The sequence below is a fragment of the Nomia melanderi genome, chromosome 6, assembly GCF_051020985.1.
Source record: "Nomia melanderi isolate GNS246 chromosome 6, iyNomMela1, whole genome shotgun sequence".
NCBI lineage: Eukaryota > Metazoa > Arthropoda > Insecta > Hymenoptera > Halictidae > Nomia > Nomia melanderi.
In genome coordinates, this window is record NC_135004.1 from 16,523,574 (window position 1) to 16,549,509 (window position 25,936).

At 41.7% G+C, this 25,936-nt stretch overlaps 1 protein-coding gene across 3 annotated transcripts in view; it reads left to right on the top strand.

Annotated features, from left to right (window-relative positions):
* Positions 1-380: 380 nt before the first annotated feature.
* LOC116430230 (cell adhesion molecule Dscam2) overlaps positions 381-25,936 on the top strand; it is a 298,794-nt gene continuing 273,238 nt past the window's right edge. For all 3 annotated transcript variants that reach the window (XM_031984053.2, XM_076368698.1, XM_031984052.2), the window contains exon 1: positions 381-733. In XM_031984053.2, coding sequence (XP_031839913.2) covers positions 598-733 — 136 coding nt within the window. In that variant the 5' untranslated portion in view covers positions 381-597. The remainder of the gene's footprint in view (positions 734-25,936) is intronic.

Consider the following 25,936-nt stretch of genomic DNA (forward strand, 5'->3'; position numbering starts at 1 on the left):
ACGAACACACACGCTGGCCTGTGGAAGGGGGGTTAGAGGTAGCGGCCGGTGGTTCCCTGGTTGCGCGGCCTGAGCTGCGGTCGGAGAGGTTCCTCGTAACCCCACGGATAACCGTACTTAGGGGATAGGGGTGGGCTGGGGCGGCGGTGTTGGTGGTGCTCGCCGTGTATCTGCACGCGCTGGGCTGCCCGTGGTGGCCCCACGGGGTATATCGCGAGGCAGGATGTCTGTGAACCGACGCGGCGGCGGCGGCGGCGGCGGCTGCGGGGCGAGGGTAGCCGAGGCTGCTCGAGGACTACCGGCTGCGCACGAGCCGCGAACCACCGCGGGAACCTGTCGCGCGCCGCCAAAGTCGAACCAGTCTCTCACTGGCGCCCGACGCGGCGAGTGCCCTCGAGAGACTTGGTCGGAAGCCGACGATCGGGTCGCGACACGTCGTTCGATCGAGAAAACACGTACGCCACCGGAAGGGTACACGGGACCCAGGTGCGAGTTAGTCGAGATAACAGGGTGCTAGCCCTGCCGGGGGCTGGCGCGGCGACAGGCGTCTGTAATACTGGTTGCAAAGGACCCGGACCGATCCACCGGAGCCGCGCGATGACTGGAGAACGACTGGACAGTGGACGGTGCGTGCCGTCGCGATGGCGGCTCGGCGGCCCTACGCGCCACGTGACTACGGGATTCGTACACCTGCGGATCGCCGCTGCTGTGTGCTTGCTGATCATCGCGCACGGTGAGAGAAAGCGTCTTGTTTTTTGGTGAACCGTTGATGTTGCGTAGGGATTTGGGGTGGATTCTGGAGGGTGGCGGGTATGTTATGTCTCGGGACTGGATCTCGGGGTGGAATTGATGTAGCTGTTGATGGGTCGTTGAGTTGTGATTGAAGGACTAGAAGATTAGTCGGCTGAAGAGTTAGATGATTAGTCAGCTGAGGAACAATGAAACAATTGAATAGATAGGGGACTAAATGTCTGTGTAACTGAATAAGTAGAAAACTAGGTAATTAGGCAACTAGGCAACTAGCGAACTAAACAGCTTGATTACAGCTCGTTCCAACAACCCTCAACTACCCACTATTCGCTCTAAGTATCAACTCTAGTATACCAGAAAATTCGCCACTCTATGTATACTTTCATTAAGCATCATTAAAGCTACTTTCTGCCATGCCACACATCTTGAACACTACTCTTTCAGTAGACTCGATGTTTTCACGGTCCAAGATGTAGCCATTTATACTTTCGAGAATGAAAAGTTCAAGAGGAACGTCTTCCCAGCGTATAGTCGTTGCAACTGGCTTCATCAGGGATCAAAGCCGTACCGTTACCGGTTCCAGTTTTCTCCCCTTGATTCTCGATTTTCCGACTCGTTCCTTTTTGATTCCGCGCAGCTAGCGGAGGAATTTATTCGAGGAATTTATCGTGGAAATTACGTGACTCGGATGCCCTGGCTATTTAGCGAAGCTACCCGTGTTCTTCTCGTATTCCGGGGGTTGCTGGGGTGGCAGAGGATCGCCGCGAGAACGGAAGCGTGACGAGTAAGAGCGATCAGGTGGAGGGTGTTCGGAAACGATGTCCCGATTCGCTGACTGTACCCGTGTTCCCCGGCAGAAACTCTGAATTAGCGTTACTGCGAACTTGGCTCCTTAGAGATCCTTGTTCTCCCTGATCAAGCTTTTCGAATAAAAGTGGCGTCCTCGTGGTATGTCGTACACCTTGGACATAGAATTTTGATTGGTTTTAAAGGGGGGTATCTTCTAGTTCTAGGACCATTGGTCTTCTTTGAAAATCTTCCACTATTGGATTTCGTCTGAGTGATTTCTATAGCATTTGAAACGAGAATCGGGGAATCTTGATTGGTTTTGATGGTAAATGTCTTCTAGTCCTAGGACCATTGGTCTTCTTTCAAAATCTTCCACTACCTGATTTTCTCTGAGTAATTTCAAAAGCATTTCAGATGAGGATCGAGGAGTTTTGATTCATTTTGAAGGCAAACGTCTTCTAGCCCTAGGACTATTGGTCTTCTTTCAAAATCTTTCATTATCCGATTTCGTTACAGTAGTTTCTAAAGCATTTTAGATGAAGATCTAGGAATTTTGATTGGTTTTGATCGCAAATGTCTCGTAATGCTGAAATTGTTGATCTCTTTGGAACTATTTCATTATCTGATTTTGTCTAAGTGATTTCTATAGCATTTGATACTAGAATCGAGGAATATTGATTGGTTTTGATGGCAAATGTCTTCTAGTCCTAGGATTGTTGGTCCTTTCTCGAAGTCTTTTACTACCTGATTTTCTCTGAGTAGTTTCGAAAGCATTTCAGATGAGGATCGAGGAACTTTGATCGTTTCAGGTGACTTCTTTTTACTTCTGTTTCGATTTCTACCTTTTTCCATACAGCGTTTACCTTGCGGCTGTATTTTAGTTCGATGATTTATACAGCTACTCTACAGTTTGGTATCACGCGTAGCATCCATGTTTTATGGGAGAATATAAAATGGAAAGCAATATGGAGGATTGACTTTACTAGATTTATTAGAGGCTTTGCAGCGAGTAATTATGTTTCACTGCTTCCTCTGTCCGTTTCGTATAATCTTCTTTGAAATCATTTTAATTGTATTAATACACGACAAGGATCACCGTGCTTCATCCCTTTAGTTGATGATTAACAGATAGAGGATTCCTTCGCGGAATAAAATTTCACTACTGTTAATTTACAAAGGGTTGAATTACCGGGAAATCCACTTTGCTAACGGTTTCAATGTATCAACACCGATGTAACGCGAGGTAATTCCTCTCTCGCGTTTAATATAAAAATTCACCGGTGATCAAAACCTCCCTCGCGGAATTCTTAATAAGAAGAATCGAGATGAATTCAATCCAAACGTGAAAATCGCCCTCAGCGATAACTTTAAATGAATACAGATTTACAGCTGTAATTTCATTCGCTCGCTCTATCCCCGTCGCATTGAATATTCTATAAAAATTGAAACTTTATTACCGCGTTCCTCTACATTCGTCAATTCGTGTCCCCTTTTCACTGAAAACAATTGATCTCGGACTTTTTAGCGAATAGCTGGTATCGGTGGCATCAGCGAAATGCGCGTTTCCAAGTTATAGGTTTAAAAAGCTTTAGGTTACGACTCCGATAAATCCGGCATGTTAGTTACTGACACATCCGGCCCAAATGCGTTTTAAATACAGGTAAAACGTTTCAGTTTTAAATGACAACTCTCGATGATCTATATATCCCCGCATTATTGGGAGGATTAAACTGTAACTCACTCGAAACTGGTCTTTGACCCTGCCGCACCGTTCCCGTCCTTTTCCACTGAATCGGTCATTCATTTTACAAATCCTCCGAATATTCAATCAGTCGTGTTGCTTAAATAATATCGATGCTTTTAAAAACAAATTCCGAAAACGTCCCATACAAAAATTAGTTTCGCACGCGGCATCAATGCATTCCGAGCGATCAAAAAATTGCGCGAACTTCATTATTGCGTTCTATTCATCGTACAACGAACTAATAAACACCTTGCAAGCGCAGAAACGTCGGTCAAATACTTTTCTCGCCTGTTTAACGCGCTTCAATCGCGGCGAAATTGATTCAAAATTTTACCTCGACCGTCAATTTGTAATTTTTAATCAACAGATGCGACACTCGTACGCGAACGTTAATCAAAGTTTCAACGTCGTCGCGCGGGTTTCTAAAATTGTTATCAGCGGAAAAATTGGAAAACTGCGAAACCGGGGGAACGTGAATTAATAACGGATAGTTATTTATTCGCGCTCGCGAGATGGAAACTCGATATTAAACATACTTAAACAGTCGTTTTCCGAAGAGCACGCGTTCTAATGCTTCCGCACGATTCTTTTTAATCAGAAAGAAGAAATTATTCATTTCATTTTTGTTTGCAGCAGCCTTATTACGCGTGGCCTTATGATTTCCTCTTGCGCCGAGGAATACTTTTCTCGTGCGTTTCTCTGCGCAAATTAACACATTCGCGAAGTATTCTTCGTTAACGGGAAGTTGTTCGTCTCGAACAACGGTTACAAGACTAATATTCCAAAGCAAATTTTCTAATTATCGTCCTTTCAACGTCAGACATTCACGGCAATTAGCTTAACATTTTCTTCATTTCCATCGGCAACGAGTATTAGAAAAGCAATAAATGTTGTAGACGCGAATTCACATTTTTGTAAATATTCTTCGTTAATGAAAAGTTGTTTGTTTCGAATAACAGTTACAAGGCTAATATTCCAAAGCAAATTTTCTAATTACCGTCCATGTTTTGACGTCTGAAATTCGCGGCAATTAGCTTAACGTTTCCTTCATTTCCACCGGCAACGAGTATTAGACAAGCGAAAAATTCGCAGGTCGCGAATGTGTTAATTAGCTCCGCGTGAATCCAGTCAAAGGACACAGGCCGTTGTTCATTAAAAGCAGACGAAGGCGGATGCACAGAAAACATTCGCGCTCGCTATTATGTTGTTAATAAAACGCACTGTAATTCCTGCTCTTTCATTTTTTGCGTACAGCTATCATTCACGAGGGGAATGCTAGTAATAACAGTGTGCACCGGGAACATATCACGTCGGGTAAAGTTGTTAAAAGCGGCGGCCTTTGTTTGAACGATTAATAGCTCGACTGACATGTCAATAATGAATTTTTATCAGCGTAAATTTCCATAAAAGACCTAATTTCGTTAGAATACATCGCTGCCGAAGGACCGAAAGATAAACTGTTACGATCAATCTCGATGTTTCGCTTCACGTTTCGCTGGGCGAACTGCTTTAACCCTTTGAAATCGATGGGTAACTTTCAAAGTTATTAACCATCGTATGTAACATTAACTTTCCCATAATGCATCAGTGTGGAAAATATTGAAACTAAAACAGTTTCTTAATTTCCACATGTTCTCTTATTAGTTAGTTCCAAAAAACTCATCGTAATAAATAGAATACTATAATATTCTTCCATTGATAATTAACTCATAATTAACGTACCTTTACTATAGTCTACACATAAAAATACAAATGTCCTATTCCCTTCGACTGTGCTAGCACTAAAATTACCAATCACTTGATTCACTTCTCACTGACTTCTCCAAATTCCTCAACAGAAACTAAGACTGCACTTATTCAGACTTTAATTAATTTACAATCCACCCGTATTGGTAAATCTTCTTTAACAATCTCTCCGAGAAACGTCTGCCTTTTCAATAATTACAGAAAGAAGAAATCAGGAATCAATCAGTTCGACTCGTCTGTTTCAGTGTTAATTTCGATTACTTGGGACTTGGTTAGGTTCGATGAAGGGATTGAATGACGATAAATGACAGAAACACATCAGTGTATTACGTGTCACTTACCCTTTCCATAAGGATACAAAGCAAGAATGATTGATTCTTTGATAATTCTTATATAACCCTATTATCTAGTTATTACCGTCACAGAAAATTTGTACTCGAAATCAGTTATCTTCCAAATCATAATTATTTTCTTATAATTTGAAAGCTCCGGTCATCGGTGACCATGGCAGTCGAAGTGTCAACTGGCACGTGTTGCATAACGTCTATTCTTTAGACCGCATTCCGAGTCGCTTTATCGAATCGCCGGATTAAACAAGAAGGCGAAGAGGGCAAACCTTCCGCGGGAGACTCTGTAGCAGGCAAACGAATCCGCCTTCGCCGCTGATGGGGCAAAACGGCGCAAAAAGCTAACGAACTCGACCAGGAAGTCCGTGACTCGGTTCCGAATTGGTTTCGGTAACTTCGTGGGAACGTTGAAGGCTATTGGACGTGCGTTCGTAGTCGCGTTCCTATTTTCGCGGCTCGTTACACAGTCCTCTGTACAGCGGCGCGGGATTACATCGGCCAGCTGAACGTGCCTCCTAATTGAGCCGAATGACGAACAAGGAATCGAGGCTCCGCTCGTTTCCAACTTACTTCTTGTTAAGCAACCTTCCTTAGACACTCGCGAGACCTTTCCTTCATATTACTCTTTCGGATCATTACTGTTAGTTCAGTGATCATCAACAAGCTTGCTAGATGCTTCTGTTTTGGAGCTGTTACTGTTATTTCTTCGTCAATGGAATATAATTAACCGAATAGTTAATTAGATTTGAATATGTATAGACTAGTCGTCTTATAGCTTACACCTAATTGTCCATTTTTCAAATGGAATAACTTAGACTAAATCTTTTAGGAATAATAGCAGTTGTCTTCAGTTTAGGAATAATAGCAATTGTCTTCAGTTTATCAATAAGAGAAATCTTATCAATCTTTGATCCAAGCTCCAGCAAACCCAAATTCTCAAAAGAAAAACGACGATCCAAGTTTCGTTTATAAGTATAGAAAAATCCAAAAGTCCCAGTAAGTAATCGAATACCTCTGCAAAGGTCTTCCAAACCAGAGTTCCGGCTAACCGAACGTTGAAAAAAAAAAAAAAAACGGCCACTAAAATCGTCTAATTGACCAGGCGCAGTAACGAACCGTCGCTGGCGCGGGATCGTAACGCTCCGAACGACGCCGTTGTTCGTCGTGCCGGCGGATGGTACACGGCCGACGTTGTCGCCCGTTAAAAAAATAATGATCGGTAACAATACGCGGGGAACCACGCTGAAAAATATCGCCGATAAACCGGCCGGCGCGCAGTATTTCCTTTCGACGCGCGTTACGCACGATACCGCTGACGTGGTTTATCGCGTGCTCCTCTAAAATTTAAACTGCCGGCCGACCAGCCCTCCGCCCCCGCCCCTAAATCGCCGGCTAGATTTACAGCGCGCTGCGGCGCGGCTTGTACGAGTTACTCATTAACGTCGCTTTCGTTTCGATTCATCCTTCCGTGAATCACGATTTTTGGGAACGCTGGGAAGCTCTTTTCCAGCGAGCTGCATCGAGTACGTTGCATCCTTGGAGGCTGGAGGAGGAGTCCAACATAAAAAACACCTGATATTTTCGACAAAATATGATTATACATAATCAGACACCACTGTAATCAGTTATAAAGTATTCAACAAATTCATATATTCATTATATAGGTGTTTTTCATGTCTCCCGGCTAAAATGGCGAAATCCGCCACTGCTACAGGGTGTCTCTCTTCGTTCAGGAGCCGCGTCCGACACTCTATCAGTGTCGTGTATCGGGATAAACCGGGAACACTTGGTACAGGAGTCGCCCGGGCCGAGAAGAAGAGAAACGCGGCCCTTGGCGCGGGTTTAATGGTCGATCGCCGATGAAAATCCTTCCGGGTCGCCGCGCCGAGACGACCCGGTCACCGCTGATCCGGCCCGTTCCTTTCGTTACGACGGTTTCCGTTCGCTCGGACCGTGTTTACGTCGTTCCCGTCGGTTGTAAAGCGACTAACTTGATCTGCGGGACACGATAAATTCTGCCCGAACCCTTCGACTCGACGTCGGGAAAATTGTTTACAAAGAAAAGGGGATTTTAGGGGCTGCCGACGGCGGCGCGGACACGATCGCTGTAAAACTTACGTCGAGATTGTTCGGCCAGAGCTGGGTTTCTTTATTCCTCGGGTCGGGGATGAAGCGGCGACGGGGATGATGTTCCCTGCAGTTGAAAAGGGAATGAAGTATATGGAGAGCGAAGTTGTAATTGTATTGGGGATTAGGCGGGATGAAGATTGGGCGAAATGGGGTGAAGGGAAGGAAGAGTGAGGTCGTTGTATTGGAGATCGAGCGAGGATTAAGTAACGGGAGGTGAAGTCGAAGTTGTATCGCGAATTAGGTGAGATTGATCGGTCTGCGGTGTTTTGATTGATTCGATTAGTGTACTCGATTCGTTGCGTTGTTTTGTCTTATAGAAGCTTCTGAATGGAGTCGGATATTCGTTGATGGTTTTTAATTATGAAGTTTGAGGAGGTTACTTTTTAGTGGATTACGTAGTTAGATCGTGAGAAAGGAATTGGGTTAAGACACGGTTTTTAGGCGATGATAAAGTGACCTAGATTAAGGATAGGTACACAAGGTGGTTCAGGGAGTCTTCTGAAATCTCATTTTTCGCGGTGTTTACGTTATTAAGATACATTGCAAATTCATATCCTTTGCATGAAGTAGTCAGGTGTCTTTGTTATCATTTTAGCTGTCTATGGTGATCTTTCTTTCTCAGTTTACAATCTACTGTCCTTATCTCAGATTTCTAGTTAAAGAGTAACATAAAGAGGAACGATTAACAAAATTCTTATCAATTCCCAAATTTCTCCTTTTTCGAAAGTTAATTATCCACACGCGACTCGACACCAAAGCCAATCAAACAAACTAGGCAAGCCGCCAAATGGCACTGTGCTACGCATCTAGAGATTACCAGAGGATCAAGTAGCGACGCAATCATATATTCCTCAGTTAATTATTCCACGCACTAGAGACATCACAGTTTGAACGTCCACTATCAAGCCAGTAAAATCGTCGATCGCATACAGGATAATTCCGAGAGGAATAGTCGCGTTCCCTTTGAAACACATTTCAACGAAAACTGGAAGAACGATTACATCGTAGTCAATTCCCAGACAAGCTTCAATCACTCTTACGAAACGATCAATTAAAATGAAACTTACAAACGAGACATCAACTGTATCGATTATTCACGCGAGATAATTAAACTAGTCATTCACCTCGAAATCACTTGCTCCATCCGTCTTCGTATCGTTCAACTCATATCAGTTTCAACAAAAACTACAACTAAACTACATCTGGTTCGTTCTACGCGAACGAAAACAAAACAGAGTCTGTCGGCACAAGAGAAAACAAAAAGAGAGAAGCTGCTGTCAGTTTTAAAAATACATATTTCGCATAGCTCAACAAAAGAAAGAACAGTGACATTTCAGAACACAAAAGTATATATCAAGAAATTCAGAGATTTTTAATTCAGATCACGCAAATTGAGATAACGCGTAGAAACCACCGCGTAAAAAAGATTCGCGTGGAAAGAGTCCGCGTAAATAGAGGGTCAGGTATAGAATCACCAGTGTTTGCCCTGAAAAAGAATCCAACCCCCGAAGACGTTCATTTCCCGTGCAGCCCATAAAAATTCTCCGACGAAGGAGAAGAGTTTAACTCTAAGAGAGGTCAAAAGGTTGGACAGCTCTTCAGACGGACATATCGGGCCCCGAAATCCTCTATCGCCTCATCAGCAGACGCTGTCTAGCGTCTAGCCTGTAAGTCAGCGACGCGGGCTCCGCGGTGCGAGAAAACGATAACGTTCCAGGGGCGCGTAATCGCGCGATAAAACGCGAGAGGGTTGGTCCGCGACGTCGGGTGAATCCCGGCCAGCTAGAGATTGCCGGGATGAATTCCGCGATGGTGCCGGGAGTCACCTTAAACTTTAACTGCGCGGGAACCAACCGGGATACGTCGGTGCGCGCGTATTACGCGGCCGCCTCCTGAAATTAGTCCGCAGCCGTGGGCCGCGGGGGTGGACGGACGGGGGCCGCCTCGAGTGTAAAGTTAACTTCCGGCCTGAACTTTCGAATAGTAAGAACCGGGTCACGACTCCGTCAGGCGACGACCGCGAGGGGCGGGAAGACGAGAAGCCGGGGCCGAGTTTAACCCTAGAACTCCCGGGGGGATGGTTCGCCGAACCCGCACCTCGAAAAACACCGAACGAGAGGTGCTTCTGTCCGCCCGCGTCGGGACTTCTTGCAACAATTATTTTTACCATTCTTCCCTTTCCGTTTCTTTCTTTTCTACCCTTTTCGCGAACTTTCAATCTCCTTGGCTGTGGGAACGACGGGGTTTAGCTGTTCTTTGAGAATCGTTTTTTTTTGGGATTCTGCGAGGTTTACGCGTTAATTTGACTGTATTGGATTTTGTGAATGTTTGGTGAATGTTTAGGTTGATTGGGGATATGAATGTACGTTGTAATCGACTGGTTTGTAACTTGTGATTTTTTAGATCTGAGTGAAGGGATATTCATTCTGCTGGGAAGAATAGAGTAGATGACAATAGAATAAATAGAATTAATAGAATGGAATTAATATTATATATATAAATATATAATATCTCCAGATTAAAGATATTTGCATCTTCACGAGAAAACAACGCATTTCAACAACCCCTTAAAATTTACCATACACTATTAATTCTATTGTTCTATTGTAATCTATTATATTAACTATTAATAGAATTAATAGATTACAATAGAACAATATAATTCATAGTATATGGTAGATTGTAAGTTGTTGAAATAATGCGTTTTCTTGTGAAGATGCAGATATCTTTAATCTGGGGATGATATTTTGATTGGAAATGGAAGTATTCGGTAATTATGTACCGAATTATTACTAGTATGAAATTATATTAGTATTGCCAAGGAATTCTTATTACTGTTATGAAGTTAGGTTACTATTGCTAGTAAATTGTTACTAATATTAAGACGAAAGACCTTTTCCTCGCATGTTGCTCTATATATCGATGAAAATTAACGATATGCGGGACGATAAGCAATATTTGCTTGAGAATTTTTGGCACAAGTGGATGTCCTTTAAAGTCCCCTGATCTGCGGGTTTGACGAGCCCTCACCTGAGGAGTGGTAGAGTTAATGCGATCTCTAAATACACATCGGGGTGTCTTCTTTTGCCCGACAGAGCTCCGGAACGACCCGGTTCGCGTTTCAACGTGGCGCAACGGCTGGGCCTCTAGCTTTAATTTATCTTCTTATTTACATTAACGAATCGGGTTAGCGGGACGTTTGCGCACGCGGGAATCGGTCCCGTATACCGCGCGGATTTTTCACGGTTTCCGGCGAATGTTTGTTTATTCCCGGGGAATAGGGGATTGATAAACCGAACGCGAGAATGTTATTCGACAATCTGGCGGTTGCGTTTGGTGGCTGTTTAAACCATGGCGTAGTGCACGGGCACAGTGCTCGAGATTAGCTGTTAAGCGCTTGATCTATTTGAAGATAACGAAGTAGCAGGAATTTTGAAATATTGAAATATCGAAATATCAAAATATCAAAATATTGAAATATTGAAATATTGAAACGTTGAAATTTTGAAACTTTGAAATTCTGAAATTTTGGAATTTTGTGATCTTGAAGCTTTGAAATTTTGAAACACTGAAATTCTGAAACATTGAAATATTGAAATTCTGAAATTTTTAGATCTTGAGATCCTGAAACTTTGAAATTTTGAGATTTTGAATTCTGTTTGCACTTACTCTATAGTTTGCTGTTACGAAGCGTGTTATGCGATGCATGCTGCATAAAGGTCACGAGAAATTAATTCATCATGGCATTTCATTCAGTGTTTATATTCGGAAATTAATGAGAACGTACGAGTGACTCGGTAGTTTCAAGTTCCTCTTAAAATCTTGAGGAGCCGGACGATTCCGCTGACTCCGGAGAAATCGATAATTGGATCCGTTCGGACTTCCACACGTTTTTCTTCCTAAATAAATTTCCGAGCACGGTGCTGCGGAACACGACGATTTTCCAATCGGGGCTAATACAAACAGTTTTCCACCTCAGGAAGTTATTAACCGAGAAGTTAAATAAAGTTCTTATCCGTTTGGCTGGAAATAAACTCGACCGTCGATATTTAAGGGCTACAAGACGAATGTTTCCTACCATAGGGGCGTGTTATCACTTTTATGTCTTCCTGCTTCTAGCATTTATTTATAACACTAAAACTACCACAGAGATCAAATGACACATGCCTGATGTCTTCTTTTTGCAATTATTAGAAAGGTAACAAATGTTTCTCTGAGAAATTATTAAAGAAATTCATTCAGCACCACGCAAATTGAATTGTAGATCAATTAAAGTCTGAACAGATGCACTCTAGGAGTTTCTATAGCGAAATTTTCAAAAGTCAATTGAAGTGCTCGGTAGTTTTAATGTTAATGAAGTAAGGAACATACGTTTGAAATCTTACGTTTGTAAAAATATTCTTTCGCGTAGGAAGCGTTTAAAGTAATTGAATGTTTGACCATTAAGAAATAGAATAATTTAACATTTTATTGGAGAATTTGATAAATTTCTAATCATATAAAGATGATTTCGCGATTTCTCGTTACGCCACGCTACTTTCCGTCGAGTTATAAAAGTGACTCAGCAGACAGCACGTTAACGCGTGAAATCTAGCATTGAAAAGTATGCAATTCTTCGTTGAACCTTCGACGTAGGTATTTTTCGAGAAAATTTGTTCGTTCTCGCGAGTCATCGTAAATCACAATAGAAACTGCTTTTCTGTGTTACTTATCCGGGAAAGTGTGGAGGTTTTCAACCTAGGACCATATTATTCTCCGTACATCCTGTAATATATCTACGGATGTTACTATATACGTAATATATGTATAGCACAATATACGAGTAAAATATTTTCCTCGTTCACCGTGACATTTTTCCAGAAATCATATTTCAGAAATCCTTTCGGTTTGAAAGCGGTGTCTTGTCCCCGTCTCGGCCAATATATCTTTCGGTTCGGTCGCGTCACGGTCCTCGGACGCCGTTAAATCTCCTATGGAACCAATACAGTTACGTGACTCGGTCAAATCTATGCGTGACTTGGTGCAATAATGGTGGGAGATTATTTGAGATTTTGCCAATGAACGTTAATATCTGTGGCGTTAATTGGTGCATTTCGTTAGTTCTATAGTTCTATGGTTCTATGGTTCCATAGTTTCATAGTTCCATAGTTCCATAGTTCCATAGTTTCATAGTTTCATAGTTCCATAGTTTCATAGTTCCATAGTTCTACAGTCTCACAGTTCTACAGTCCCACAGTCTCATAGTCCCATAGTACCATACTTCTCAGTTGCATAATTCCATAGCTTCATGGTTCCACAGTCTCATAGTTCTACAGTCTTACAGTTCCACAGTTCCACAGTCCCACAGTCCGATAGTTCCATACTTCTCAGTTGCATAATTCCATAATTTCATAGTTTCACAGTCTCATAGTTCTACAGTCTCATAGTTCTACAGTCTCACAGTTCCACAGTCTCACAGTTCCACAGTCCCACAGTCTCAAAGTCCCATAGTCTCATACTCTCACACTTCAACATTTCTACAGCCACATAGTCCCATAGTTCTGCACTTCCGCAAGCCCGAAATGACACAACAATGATTATTTCACTCGTAAGTTTGAACGAAAGACTCCGTTTAGTAAAACAGCGTTTATATTTCCCTGAAGAGGTGCGTACCGTCAACAAAGTATTAAAATATCAACGTGTCTCCGGCTCCTGCCGGTACCATTATGAACACGATTTGCGATACATAAACTTCCGGCGTAATCCCCCGGAAGTTACCGCGTGTCGGGAATTGGGAACGGTCGACGGGAGAGATGAAGCAAATTTTCCATTAAAATTAAATAGAAAAGCCGCGCTAATAACGCAGTGCGGCAACTTGACCGTCTATTATCGCGAGTTCGAGCCTCGGCCGGAATTTCGGGAACCGGCCACGCTAATTGGCCGAGGAAAATTGAGGGACTGGCCGCGGAGACGATGAATAGCGGATAAAGGACTGTATTCGGTCATAGGGCGCATCCGAGGTTAAAGGTAACGAACGAGCATCTCTTAAAGCACGATTCTCAATACGCAAAGTATGATTAATAATATAATTAACCTTTCGGCTACGGCAGAATGTCGCGTCAACGCATTTTTAAGCAAATGTATTGAAACCATGGAAACACTGGATTGAGCTAAATTAAAGCAATCTAAAATAGATGAAGTGATTTGAAACTTTGCATTGATTATATTTATATATATATATTGCATCGATATTTTTGCGATTGCTCATTGATAAGAGAGATACAGCAGTTTTGATACAAGCGATTGATTAGATGAAACATAGAAAAAATACGAGGAACGAATACGAGAAAAAAGTTTCAATGGAAGTCACGCGCCACAAATTGCGATTCTTTTCGCGTGTTATTCGTTTAGGGGACGCGACGATTCGAGTTCTGTTTTGCTCGTAGGGAACGGTAGATTTTTGTTAGTTAATTTTTGAGTTCGTTCGAATGCAAATCGATGAACCGCGTCGTGTTCATTGCTCCGTTACACGGTGAATTTGTTTCGAATTTAAAAATATTCGTAGCTGCTTCGGGAGACCAATGTAAATTGATCGGGCGTGGACTTCGTTAAAATAAAAGTGGGTCAGCTACATGAGGAATTTTCGAAATAGTATGAACCTACGAACTCCTGCGCCTTCCATTATTTCGCAGATTATGCAAAATCCTCGTCACAAAAATACTCAAAATACCCTAAATTAATGACATTATTCTCTTAATCATTCCACAATTATCTTCGTTCTCCTTTAACTCATTCAACTGCTATCTACTTCTACTTTATAAAATACAACCGATCAATCTATCGATCATTCGTCTCAAACAATTCATCTCCGAACAGACAAAAAGCTAAAAATTATGTCACCTTCTGGTATATATTCCCACTCTGGCATTGTTTAACAACTGACACATACCTATCCTCGAATCGTATCGCCGCCATAACCTCGACGTCGACCGATTCCCCGTCAAAGGCGATTAGAGTGGAAAGTTGGTCGCCGTTGAAGGGGCGTTCCTCGAGTGCCTCCGCTGCCGGTTGCCTAATGTCACTAATGGAGATGGCGGTGGCGCTTTGCCCGTACAGGAATAATTGTCTAGGTGAATTAGCCTGTTAGACGCGTCGATTTCGCGAGACAGTTTCTCTACGGAACCACGTGTCCCATTCGCTTTTCAACGGAAACCGTTTCCTATTTCCGAGAAGTTTCCCCGATAAGTCGCTAACACGGTCTTCGCTCGAAGAATCAGTGCCACTACCATTGGTGCAACCTATTCAAGATGCCATCATTGAGAAGATCAACAATGAGAGTGTTTTGTTCATTGGTCACCTATGGCTGGTTATTTTAATTTCTCTGCAGTCGAAAGTTTTTCACTAGATATACTCAATATTTCATGCTGATGCGTAGACGACTTTCTTTGAAACTAAGTAACGAGGAAACATATAAGTTAATGAGTATGCTTCAATATTTCACGACGCATTATACAAAATCTAATGTTATTTATACGACTTTATAATTTTTTTTATATCAAACCTGTGAGAGTCGCCTCTCGAGGGTTAATTTCTTTGCCTAATTTTCTGTACTATCACGACGAAACAATTATTATTAAATTACTTATTACTAAATCTTGCGAGACGAGAGGATTAAAGCGTGAGTGCCAGTGGACACATTATTTATATTCCTTTTTTACTAAAAGAAGATTACGTTTTGGACTTCTCCTACCATGATTAGCACAGAACACCTTTAAAACTAAACCCGGCCCCACTTTCTTGATTAGAGACTGTGCAACACGTCTTGTATGCAAATAAACAAGATCGAAATTTGTATCAGACACCCAAGAAAACTGTTTTAAACCATGCATGTCCCTAACTTCTCGATCAGGAACTCCGAGTCATCTTGTATCCAAAACGAAACGGTTGAAACGCGAATGCCAGCGGATACTCAACATTGATATTCTTTTCCTCCTGAAACGGAGCAATCGCTCTTCCCTGCGAGCCTTTTGATCGAGACTCCTTATCGTTCCCAGCTGCGACGGACCTTCGGACGACGCCTTTCCCGATTCCAATTCAAGTGCGTTCGAACACCGAACCTCGCTTTCATCGTTATTGGATTAAAGGATTAACCAGCGGATGTACGAGGAATTATAAAGTCATCGGGACCCTTTCAAGGCTCGATAACTCGGTATATTTCGCCGACCGATAAATCGCGACTCCTTTAATCTGTCCCGGGGATGGGCGAAACTTTTGTCCGGATGAAAGCTTTTCCGAATAACGAACGGAAGTCCCGGCAACTTCTTTGATTTATCGGGCCGGGGCTGAAATTAAAATTCCCGGTGATATTATAATCCGCGCGGATTCGAGTTTGTTTCGATAGTTGCAACGACATTTCACGATTCCCGTGATTATCCTTGTGGTATCGGGTGCACCGAATTATTAAGATATTATAATATCATTTTAATTACACGTTAACCCTTTGCGTTCCTATGTCGATTCGACATCAGTTTTATTCATATGTGTGCTTTCTTGTGGAGATATTTTTCAAATAGATTATATTGTTATGCTATTTTCAATATTATTACTAAGAATCGTTTACTAAACTATCTGTTTTTTCGAATGCGTTTCAAATAAAATGTAATAATAGAGTCATTGAGGAAAAAGTGATCGCCGAATGATTTGACACAGAAACATCGTGAAAATTGAAGTTTAATATTACACTTTGCGTGATCAATATATGAAATATTAGAAGAAAATATTTTTCCCCTAAAAACTATCATCTGCATCTCATTAGAAAATATAGAGTATTTCCAATGAAAAGCTTCCGTAGTGCAAAGGGTTCATTTTATCACATTACGCAGTAATTAATTAATTCAAGTTAGCCCAGAAACGTTGTGTTCGAATAAAAACATTTTTTGATAACAAACGGACGCGCGGTGCTCCGTCCTCGAAATAACTACGGTTGTATTAATGTTTATTCAACAGGTACATCCGTTCCCGTAGGCACAGCATTTAGAGAATAAACTCTGGAATATAAATTTCCCATGAAATTCATTTGACCGAGGGTATTACGCAACGGCGATGTCTGTAAATTCCGTCGGTACAATAAACACGTACACACCGTCGACGATACAATTTATTTGCGCATGAATATTGCAAAGTAATTAGCGCTTTTTAATTGTTCCTGTACGGGGGAATTAAGTCGCGAGAGCGGATTACCGCGCTAAAGATAATGAAACGGAATTCTTGGAATGCTCCGTACGTCCGCGCCTAAACGCGAGTAAATTTAAACGGCAGACGTTACAAAGTGGTTACCTGGAATCCCAGGGGAACAAACTCAACGGCGCAAAATTAGAAACAGCCTTTTCCCCGCGGGAGAGCTCGTCCCGGCCGCGTCGCGTTTACCAAGACGAATTCGCCGGTTGCTCTATTTTTCAACATATTTCCCGGCCGCTTTGAAATTTCGCGGCGGGGAAAAGAAATCGCTTTAATACGCGAGCCGCGTTTCCCGGTCCGGGGAAAATTGTGAAATATTCTAGGATCTGGTCGCCCGCCGCCACTTCCTTCTCATTAGTCCTGCGCGTTAAGCTTAAGTAATAGTCCTCGCAATATTAATCTTACTACGAAGTAAGTCCTCTAATCATAATTTAATATTATCACGGCGCGCGAAGAAACGCAGACCGTCTGGAATATCGTTCTCTGAAGCTTGGTTCCGTGAGAATCAGGCTCGACGCGGCGAGTCGTATTGGAACGGGTTCGATCGAGGTGTCTGATCTTTGCTCGACGTTTCTACTTACGGTGTACTCTGATTCGAACAGCGTGCTATATTATTTCTGTTATACACAGCTATTTCTGAATTTAACAGGTTGATACTAGTGTGTACCAGAGGTTACAGACGTGTTGTTGAATTAGTAGATGCAGCAACTTGTTGAAAATTAACACTAGAAGTGCTGTACCAGTAAAAATAACTGGTTTCGATTATTTTGTTTCGCAATTATTAGTATCTTAAAAGCATTGGATGTTCGATATGATCTTAATTATTATATATGATCTTAATAATGATCTTAATGATTTTTATAGGGATTACATATCAATCGTATTAAATCCTCGGTGGTTCTAATGTTAATTTACTTATTAACGCTGTCAATAACAGAATTATAATGTGTACTCGTACGGAATTAGATAGTAGTATCTGTAATATAGAAGTGTTTACAAATAATCATCGTGTAATTGAATGAACTGTAGTCATTCGATCTGATTAGGGGTCACCGGTGACCCCACGGCATCCAACGTAACACTTTGACTGCAAAGTAGACACTCATCGAAAGCCCTACGCAATCAAAGTAATTTTCCGAATTCAGGTGACGTGGCGGCCGAAGTTTGATCTTTCTCGTTCGGAACTTTTCCGTCCGGCGATATTCGACGTTCCCGCAGGTATTCTTCCGTTTATCGTGCCGCGGGATGCTCGTTGCCAGCTGATTAGGTGTACTTCCCCTCTGAAAAGGGAGGAACAAGCGGCGGTAACGAGCGGCTCATTCCGTGAAATACATTTCCAGGGATTACGATCGTTCGCGGGGGCCGCGTTATCGGCCGGCGACGGGGCTAATTGATGGAACGCAACGGCGCGACGCGACGCGACGCGACGCGGCACAACGGGGATCGCTGGCCTCGCGGAAGTCGTTCGCGCGGCCCCGTCACTCGTGAACTTTAATTTCCTGCGTGACGAGCGATGAATGCGTGCACGGGCCCCGGCCACGCGCGTCCCTCCGACGATTTACCGAAGTGCAATCGTTCGACGTCAGAAGTTTTTATCAATGGCGTCAGCGCGGCGGATCGAACGCGTGCGCGTCTGTGTTCAGTCGTTGGCTAGTGTGTCCTGTTGCGTTTTGGTTCATAGTTCACAGCTGGAGTGTGGGTTAATGAAAGGTTCTGTGATTAAGGAAGATATTTATCTGTTTGGACATTCGTGTTTTCGTGGGCACATATGATGATTCGATTGCTTATTAATGCGCTTAATTATTCATCTGTTCAGCTGTTGAGTTGTTTATATATTGATTTAGGTATTTGTGGCTCTACTTTTCTATTGATCTCACTTATTGATCTAGTAATCTATAGACTTACTGGTCTATTTATCAAATAAAATATCTACTCCTCTATAGATCTACTGATCTATTTATCAAATAAAATATCTACTTCTCTATAGATCTACTGATCTATTTATCAAATAAAATATCTACTTCTCTATAGATCTACTGATCTATTTATCAAATACAATATTTATTCACCTATAGATCTACTGATCTATTTATCAAATAAAATATCTATGCCTCTATAGATCTACTGATCTATTTATCAAATACATCTATTCATCTATAGATCTACTGATCTATTTATCAAATCCATCTATTCACCTATATATCTACTGATCTATTTCTCAAATACATCTATTCATCTACAGCCCTATCGATCAATTAACAAACATTGGAAATTCACTAAACAAATCTAATAAAAAAATTGACGTTAGTCCAATCACCAATCCAAACAAAACTCGACGCTACTATATCTCTAGCCACCATTAATCACCTGTTTATCAAACGTATCGAATCTTGAAGATGAATAGCCGAAGAACGATGAAAGTTCGGAAAACAATAAGACGCGGGTTCTCCCGTGACCTGTTACATCGAAATTACTGTTTTTCCCGGAGCGATGAATTTCCAGCGGAAACTATCGATGTGCCGCGCGCAATATCGCGTCACGAGAATTTCGGTCGACGAAAGCAATACAGAGAAAAAGAGCCAAGGAATGCGGTTCACAACGGGCCGGGCCAATGAGAATTGTTTTCGCAAGCGTATCTCGCGATTGCATTTCGTAACCGCAGGTATTTACACGGGACCGGTTGAGCCAGGGCGCTCGCGTTTTTTCTCCCCCTCTATGTTTACGCGTCGAGATGATTTGATGGAGCAGTGGAGAAATATTTGTCCGCTACATGAGCAGCGGGAGCTGTGATCGTTATACGAACGGCGCGGCGGCGCAAACAACGCCGGAATGACGCAATTATAGCCGATACACTTGGCCAATGTTTATACGCTCGTTCGTATTGGCTCCGGCCTTTTTTACCGCGGTATCGTGTCGGCCCGATCGAAAAGCAATTTGTTTAATTATAATAGAAAAACGATCACGTTCGTCGCGACGAACTGGCCGGCGATGCGACGCGCGCGCGTTGTTCCGGAACGCGAGGGATGGGATCGGTTTCCTGGGTCACGTTTATTCGAGTGTACGGAAGGAATGTTTTAGGCGTGATCTAATGATTGGGAAATATGTATTATAGTGGTACTACATTATAGATGATGAATAAATATATGTATTTAACTATTCTGTAACTTTCAAGTTGCAATGACATTACACTTTCTCGCCTGAGCGTATAGTGCAAAACTTATACGACACTAGAACTACCGTGCCACTCAAAATGACTGGTTTTGATTTTTCTGTTCCGTAATTATTGATACCTTGAAGGCATGGAATATTCAAAATTACCTAAGTCAATAGTTTCACTTGACTATTGTAATGAATGTCTGAAGAAACTGAAAATAATCTATTGTTACAATTTTTATGGGAATTGCATATTAATCGTATTAAATTCTCGGTTCTAGTGTTAATTTATCTGTGAATTATCGTCAGATTAGGTTCAAACAACGTCTGTATCTCGGAAAATCTTAAATATTTCCAGTAATAAACTTTCGAGTGCAAAGGGTTAATACAGTATTGATTACAATATAGTATACTATCTACCACGATATTTACCAAGGTATTTAGATACTAAATGTAATATACCCAGTGAAAAAACACTGGAACGAAAATACTGCTCCAAAGCGAACGAGAATTTGGGAACGTCCCAGGTCGCGTCGCGCTCTTTTTCACGTGGCTTGCACGGCGCACGGAATAAACACTCAAACATTACGGCCCCGGTTTTTCGGAATCTCGGCTACGGTCGTTTAATTAACGGGACGATATTAACCGGTCGTGTCGGGGCTCGGCGGAATTTATGCGACCACCGGCTGGCAATCGGCACTCGTTAAAACAGTCGGCCGTACGAACATAAAAATCAGCCGGCCGGCGGCCTGCCTCTCTCATTGAATTTCGTAACGCAACGAACGGCCCGAATTAAACGGCCATCTAATCGAAATTCATATTACGCGCGGCCGTTCTCGCTTTTTCGGGAGGAATCCCCCGCGCTGGCCGACTGACACGATTTATGCGGATCGTGCGTGCACTTGGCAATGCCGGACAACGAGACACCCCTTTTTCATTGGTTTCCAGTCGCTTGTCCCTGTGTTGCGATCGCTGATACTGGGATTAGTTTCGTTTGGATAAATCACTGCTTCTAGCTTTTGACTATCAATCATTTTTCTGTAGCATATTGTTTTAGAATACTTTGCATAGAGAACATAGGAATTCATTTTTGAGTTACAGTAATGTTCTCGGAAAGATATATTTTTAGTTTCTGATCAGTTAACCCTTTGCAGTCGAGAGGTGACTCACCATTTGATTTCACACAGTAAAACTATAAAATTTCATATACAATATTAAACTTCAGATAATGCGCCAATTTGAGAAATATTCAAACAAAATATCTTTGTCCATCAATGTAAGTATGATTTCTCGTCGATTTAGTTTTATAAAATATTCTATCTCATCAGAAGATGTTAAAATATTTCTAACCGAAAGCTTCTGAGTGCAAAGGGTTAAGTTTCAATAGGTTTAAATAGGTAACTTTCGAATGACATATAATGAAAATAACATTAGTCTTCGAGTATTTGCATTACTTTGATCGAAAAGAAAAGATTCCTCATAAGAATTTTGATGGTAGAAACATATCAACAAATTTACTATATCCAACAGTAAGAATGGAAAACAATAAAATTAACTGACTTCTGAACAAAAGGAGACGCGAAAATAATGAATACGTTAGTCTTCCAGTATTTGCATCACTGTGCTCCAGATTCCTTTCTCGCAATAATTTTCATAGCAGAAACATATCGACTAATTTACTCGTATCCGACAATAAAATTGCAAAACGGTAAAACGAATTCACCAACGCTTCCCTCGTGTCGCGATACAGCTGTGCGCAAGTTGGTTCATCGCGAGACATTAATTCGGCGATTTCGTTGCGCGCGGGGCGCGACACAAGAAAAATCCCCGACGCGGAGTCCCGTGACTGAACTCGGCGGATCAAGCGGGACGGAACTGGCAGATGCAATAAAAATTCGATCAATCACGAGTAAAGCGATCCTCCCCCCGCCGGTGAAGTTGCTGCAACCGGGAAGTAGATAAGCTCTACTTATGTCAGGCATGCAGTCGAGCAGTAGATAAGGTCGCCCCGAGTCAGACACCCGTCAGACTAATAACGGCTTCAACTACTTTGCCTCGGAAGTTTAAGCGTCGAGTATTATGCGTATTAACGTTGAAGCGAAGGTTAAGAAGGAGACGTTGAACCCTGGCTGGTTCAGGAATTATTGTTGAACGGTTAATCCGTAATTCATTAGCGGCGCCCGGTCCCCGGATCGTTCTAGAGAACGCGGAGTGTGCATTCGTAATTAATCCGGCGGATTATTATTAAAAATTCGTCGGGCTATTATGCGTTCAAACGATTTAGCTGATCGGTTATACTGATCCAGAAGAATATCCGATGAATAGTTGTTATTAGATTACTCGAGAATAGTTTTATAAGGTTCAAACTCGAGGAATATATTCTAAATGGTATAAACAATTACATTGTGTCGTTAGCGAATTAAATTTCACGATAAAACCGGGTTTCCTCGACTACAAAGGCTTCGAAGTATGCGTTTAATGGTTCATTTACAGCGACCCACGCACGCGTCTGTTAATTATCCTTTCGCAATGGATTATCGTTTATCGTGAACCATGCTCGCCGTACAAACAATTCTGATCAAAGAATATGAACGAGCTCCGCGGTTATCGGGACAATGAAAAATTGTTTCACAATGATTTATTGCGAGTTGCGTGACCAACAGGTGTGTAAATCGTTTGTGCCCGAGTTTCTTTTTTCCCTTCTGCTTCAGACGACGGTCGTTCTGTTTCTGATTGAATAAATATTTACACTTAAACGGAATCCTTTACAGATAATAAATACACGGTGACCCACAAAGTTTCGGAACCGTAGAATTTTCTCCATTTTAATTAACCTTCGTCCATCCTCAAGTTTGTAGTTCCATTTATCACTGTTTAATCAACGCTCGAGCGGCAGTCTCATATATCGATCGATCGGTTGACCCGTTGTTCTATTTCCCACGGACAACATCTTCACGAAGAACCTCCACTTCGTTATTCCCACGAACCATACCTCTATCGACCGCTCCTTCAATTCCGCGATCGGAATTCGAACTTCACTTTAATTCCACTCGGTTCCCGCCTCGCATAAATTATATTTCCCGGCAGTGAGTACACGCCGCACACGCTGCAAATTTGAATATTCATTATCGGTGGCATCCAGTTCGGCGGGCCAGGTGGGAAAAATACAATGACGCGGCGAAACGCCCGTTTTTTGGACGAAACTCGATAACTTAGAAATTATCAGTGATGTACAAAGTAATGAGTAAGGTACAAAGCTATGCATGTGGTGGTTGTATTCTTTTTAACTAAGTTTTGTCAATGACAATGGATATTTTGCGTTTCGATCTCAACGTTATATAGGGAAACAGGATTTATTTGTATAAAATTGTTATCTTTCAAATGACAATCATTTGTATAGCAAGGACTACTTTCTAACACATTGGTAACCTTTAATTTTTGTTATTTGAATAGTCGAATAAGGGAATTTTGTTCACTGTGCAGTGAAGAGCGCGTTTTCTGGACAAAACTCGTTTCTCCAAGTTTCTCCAATGACAAAGGATACTTTGCGTTTCGATACCAACATTATATAAATATAGAGACTTCATTGTTTCGCAAAATTTGTATTATTCAAATGAACATCATTTAATGGACATTTTGCCTTTTGATCGCAACGTTATATAGATAGAGCAACGGGATTTATTCGTATAAAATTGTTATCTTTCAAATGAAAGTCATTTGTACAGCGGGGACTACTTTCCGACACATTGGTAACCTTGAATTCTCGTTATATGAATAGTCAAATTCCGGGGTTTCGTCCCCAGGCGAGCGTGCGGCGTGCCGCGCGTGAACGAGTAAAAAAGGCGCGACGCGGAGGGCGCGGGAGAATAATAAAACGGAACCGGGAGCACGAAGAAACAGATGGATACATTAATCAATATGGGATAGCCCGTGCAACAAAAAGAAACCGTCGGAAAAACGAGGAGAAAGTCGGAAGGGAAGGTAATGCGGGATGATGAAAATTCAATATCGGCGGGCGGCGGAAGAGCGAATGGTTAAAAAGGGCGAAAAAACGGGCAGGAAGAAGGAAAACGGTCGCGCGCCGTCGGAAAAATAAAGTGGCCGGGAAAATAATCCGAAGAGGACCTGCGCGCGCGATGCTCCACCTGGAAATTTCGTTTCGCTCTATCTCGCGTTGCGAGCGAAGGTTCACTTCTTAACCTCTTGCCCTAAAATGACGAGTCAGACTCGTGATGAAGATTTCTAAACTAATTTAACAATCAATGTTGTTCATTACCCACGGATCAAAAAACAACTGTTTTACTATTATCAGTTTTTTATCTTGAAACGAAATTACTTCAAGTAGAATGGAAAATTTTGCTGCATTTCTTCCGAATTGATGATAGAAAAATGTTACGAGCTTAGTAGCGGAAGTAAATAGTACGCCGTGGGGTTGACACTAGAGTCGCGTCAGTGTGTGTTGAACTTGAATATTTGAATATTAGAAATTAGATGAGCATAGAATTTTTAAAAATTTGATTGAAGTTAAAAGAAAATTAATTTGAATAAGTGAACTTGAAATGCTTCTGGTCTTTTAAGGGTTAATAGTGATAATTATGTTTAACAATTTTAATAACGATAATGATGACAATAATAATGAGTGTAATAATTACGACGACAGTAAGAATAACAATAATGATGGTTTGCAATTAATTGTTCGTGATTTTGTAATCGAAGATAATAGGATGTATCATCAATCTGCTTTCGCATTGCTTTTCATAGAAACGAGGTTTCGGTTTTCCATTGCTGCACCATTTCGTCAAATATATTCTTCCAAACAACTCACCAAAGTCCTCCAAAAAATATTCGGTCGTTTCAATTCAACAATTTTCTTAGCAACTAGTATATTTAAAAAATATTTTAATATCTTAATATTTTTTAAAATATACTAGTTGCTGAGGGTTAAACCGGAAAACGTCGCTCTGGAAATCACCGCGGCCGCGTTACACGGAATATATTTACAAGCGTTATTTTATGCTCCAAGGATTCTAGTCCGCGGAGTAGAAGAGAAAAAGATGGGAGAAAAACGGTTCAACGAGCAACGACGAGTCGCCTTTCGCCCGTTGGCTCGGAAAAGTCGTTAAACAGCGTCCGCGCGTGCCATTTATGGACTTCTGTTTTCCGGCGAGGGGCCGGCCGCGCGTTCTGCGACGGAACCGCATGGTAATCGTGTTTATGAGACACGATAAATCGGGGAATTGAATGAAACCGTGTTGCGCGGGCATCGAGCAGCCATCCGCGAGCAGAACGCTTCCTGCCAATGAGTTTTCTCCGGGAATCGCGAGCTTTCCGGATTTACTTGGTTCCGGTGTTCGGCTTGTTTCACTCGTGAACCTTCCGAATGCTGATTGAGATCTTTGTATGTCCTCTGAATGGGGAATACTGTCTGAAAGCGTGGATACTGAGAATTGACTGGGGAAACGAATTTTTTCTGAGACGCTTTCTATGGGCTGAGATTGATCCGAGGTACTAGAAGTGTTTTGCTCGTTTATCTGGTCGAAGGGTATTTAGCGAATGTTCCATTTTCACTTTGAATTATATCGCTTCTTCTGAATATCAAGACACTTGTGATATTAACCCTCGGAAGCTTTTCACTAGAAACATTCGACACTTTCCTATGAGACGTAGACATTATTTGAAAGGAACTAATTAGAAAACATACGTAAATTAAGAAACCTATTTTATAGAAATATTTCGAAAATGCATTATACAAAACTTAACATGATATACAACACTTTGTAATTTTATTGCATTGAATCAAGTGACTGAGAGTCACCTCTCGAGTGCAAAGGGTTAACCCCTTGACCTATGATTTCTTTCCTCTCGTGTCTATTTTGTCGTTAATGATTTATTGGAAAAAGAGAAAAATTCTAAGCATATGTTATGCCTATATTTCCTTTTTCTTATAATTCCAATTCTATGTAAAGTAGTTCAAAATATGGGACATGAAATGAAAAGAGTCTGCTTTCAACTACAATCAGTTACTTGTTATTATTACCCTCGTCTGCTGACGTAGTCGAAG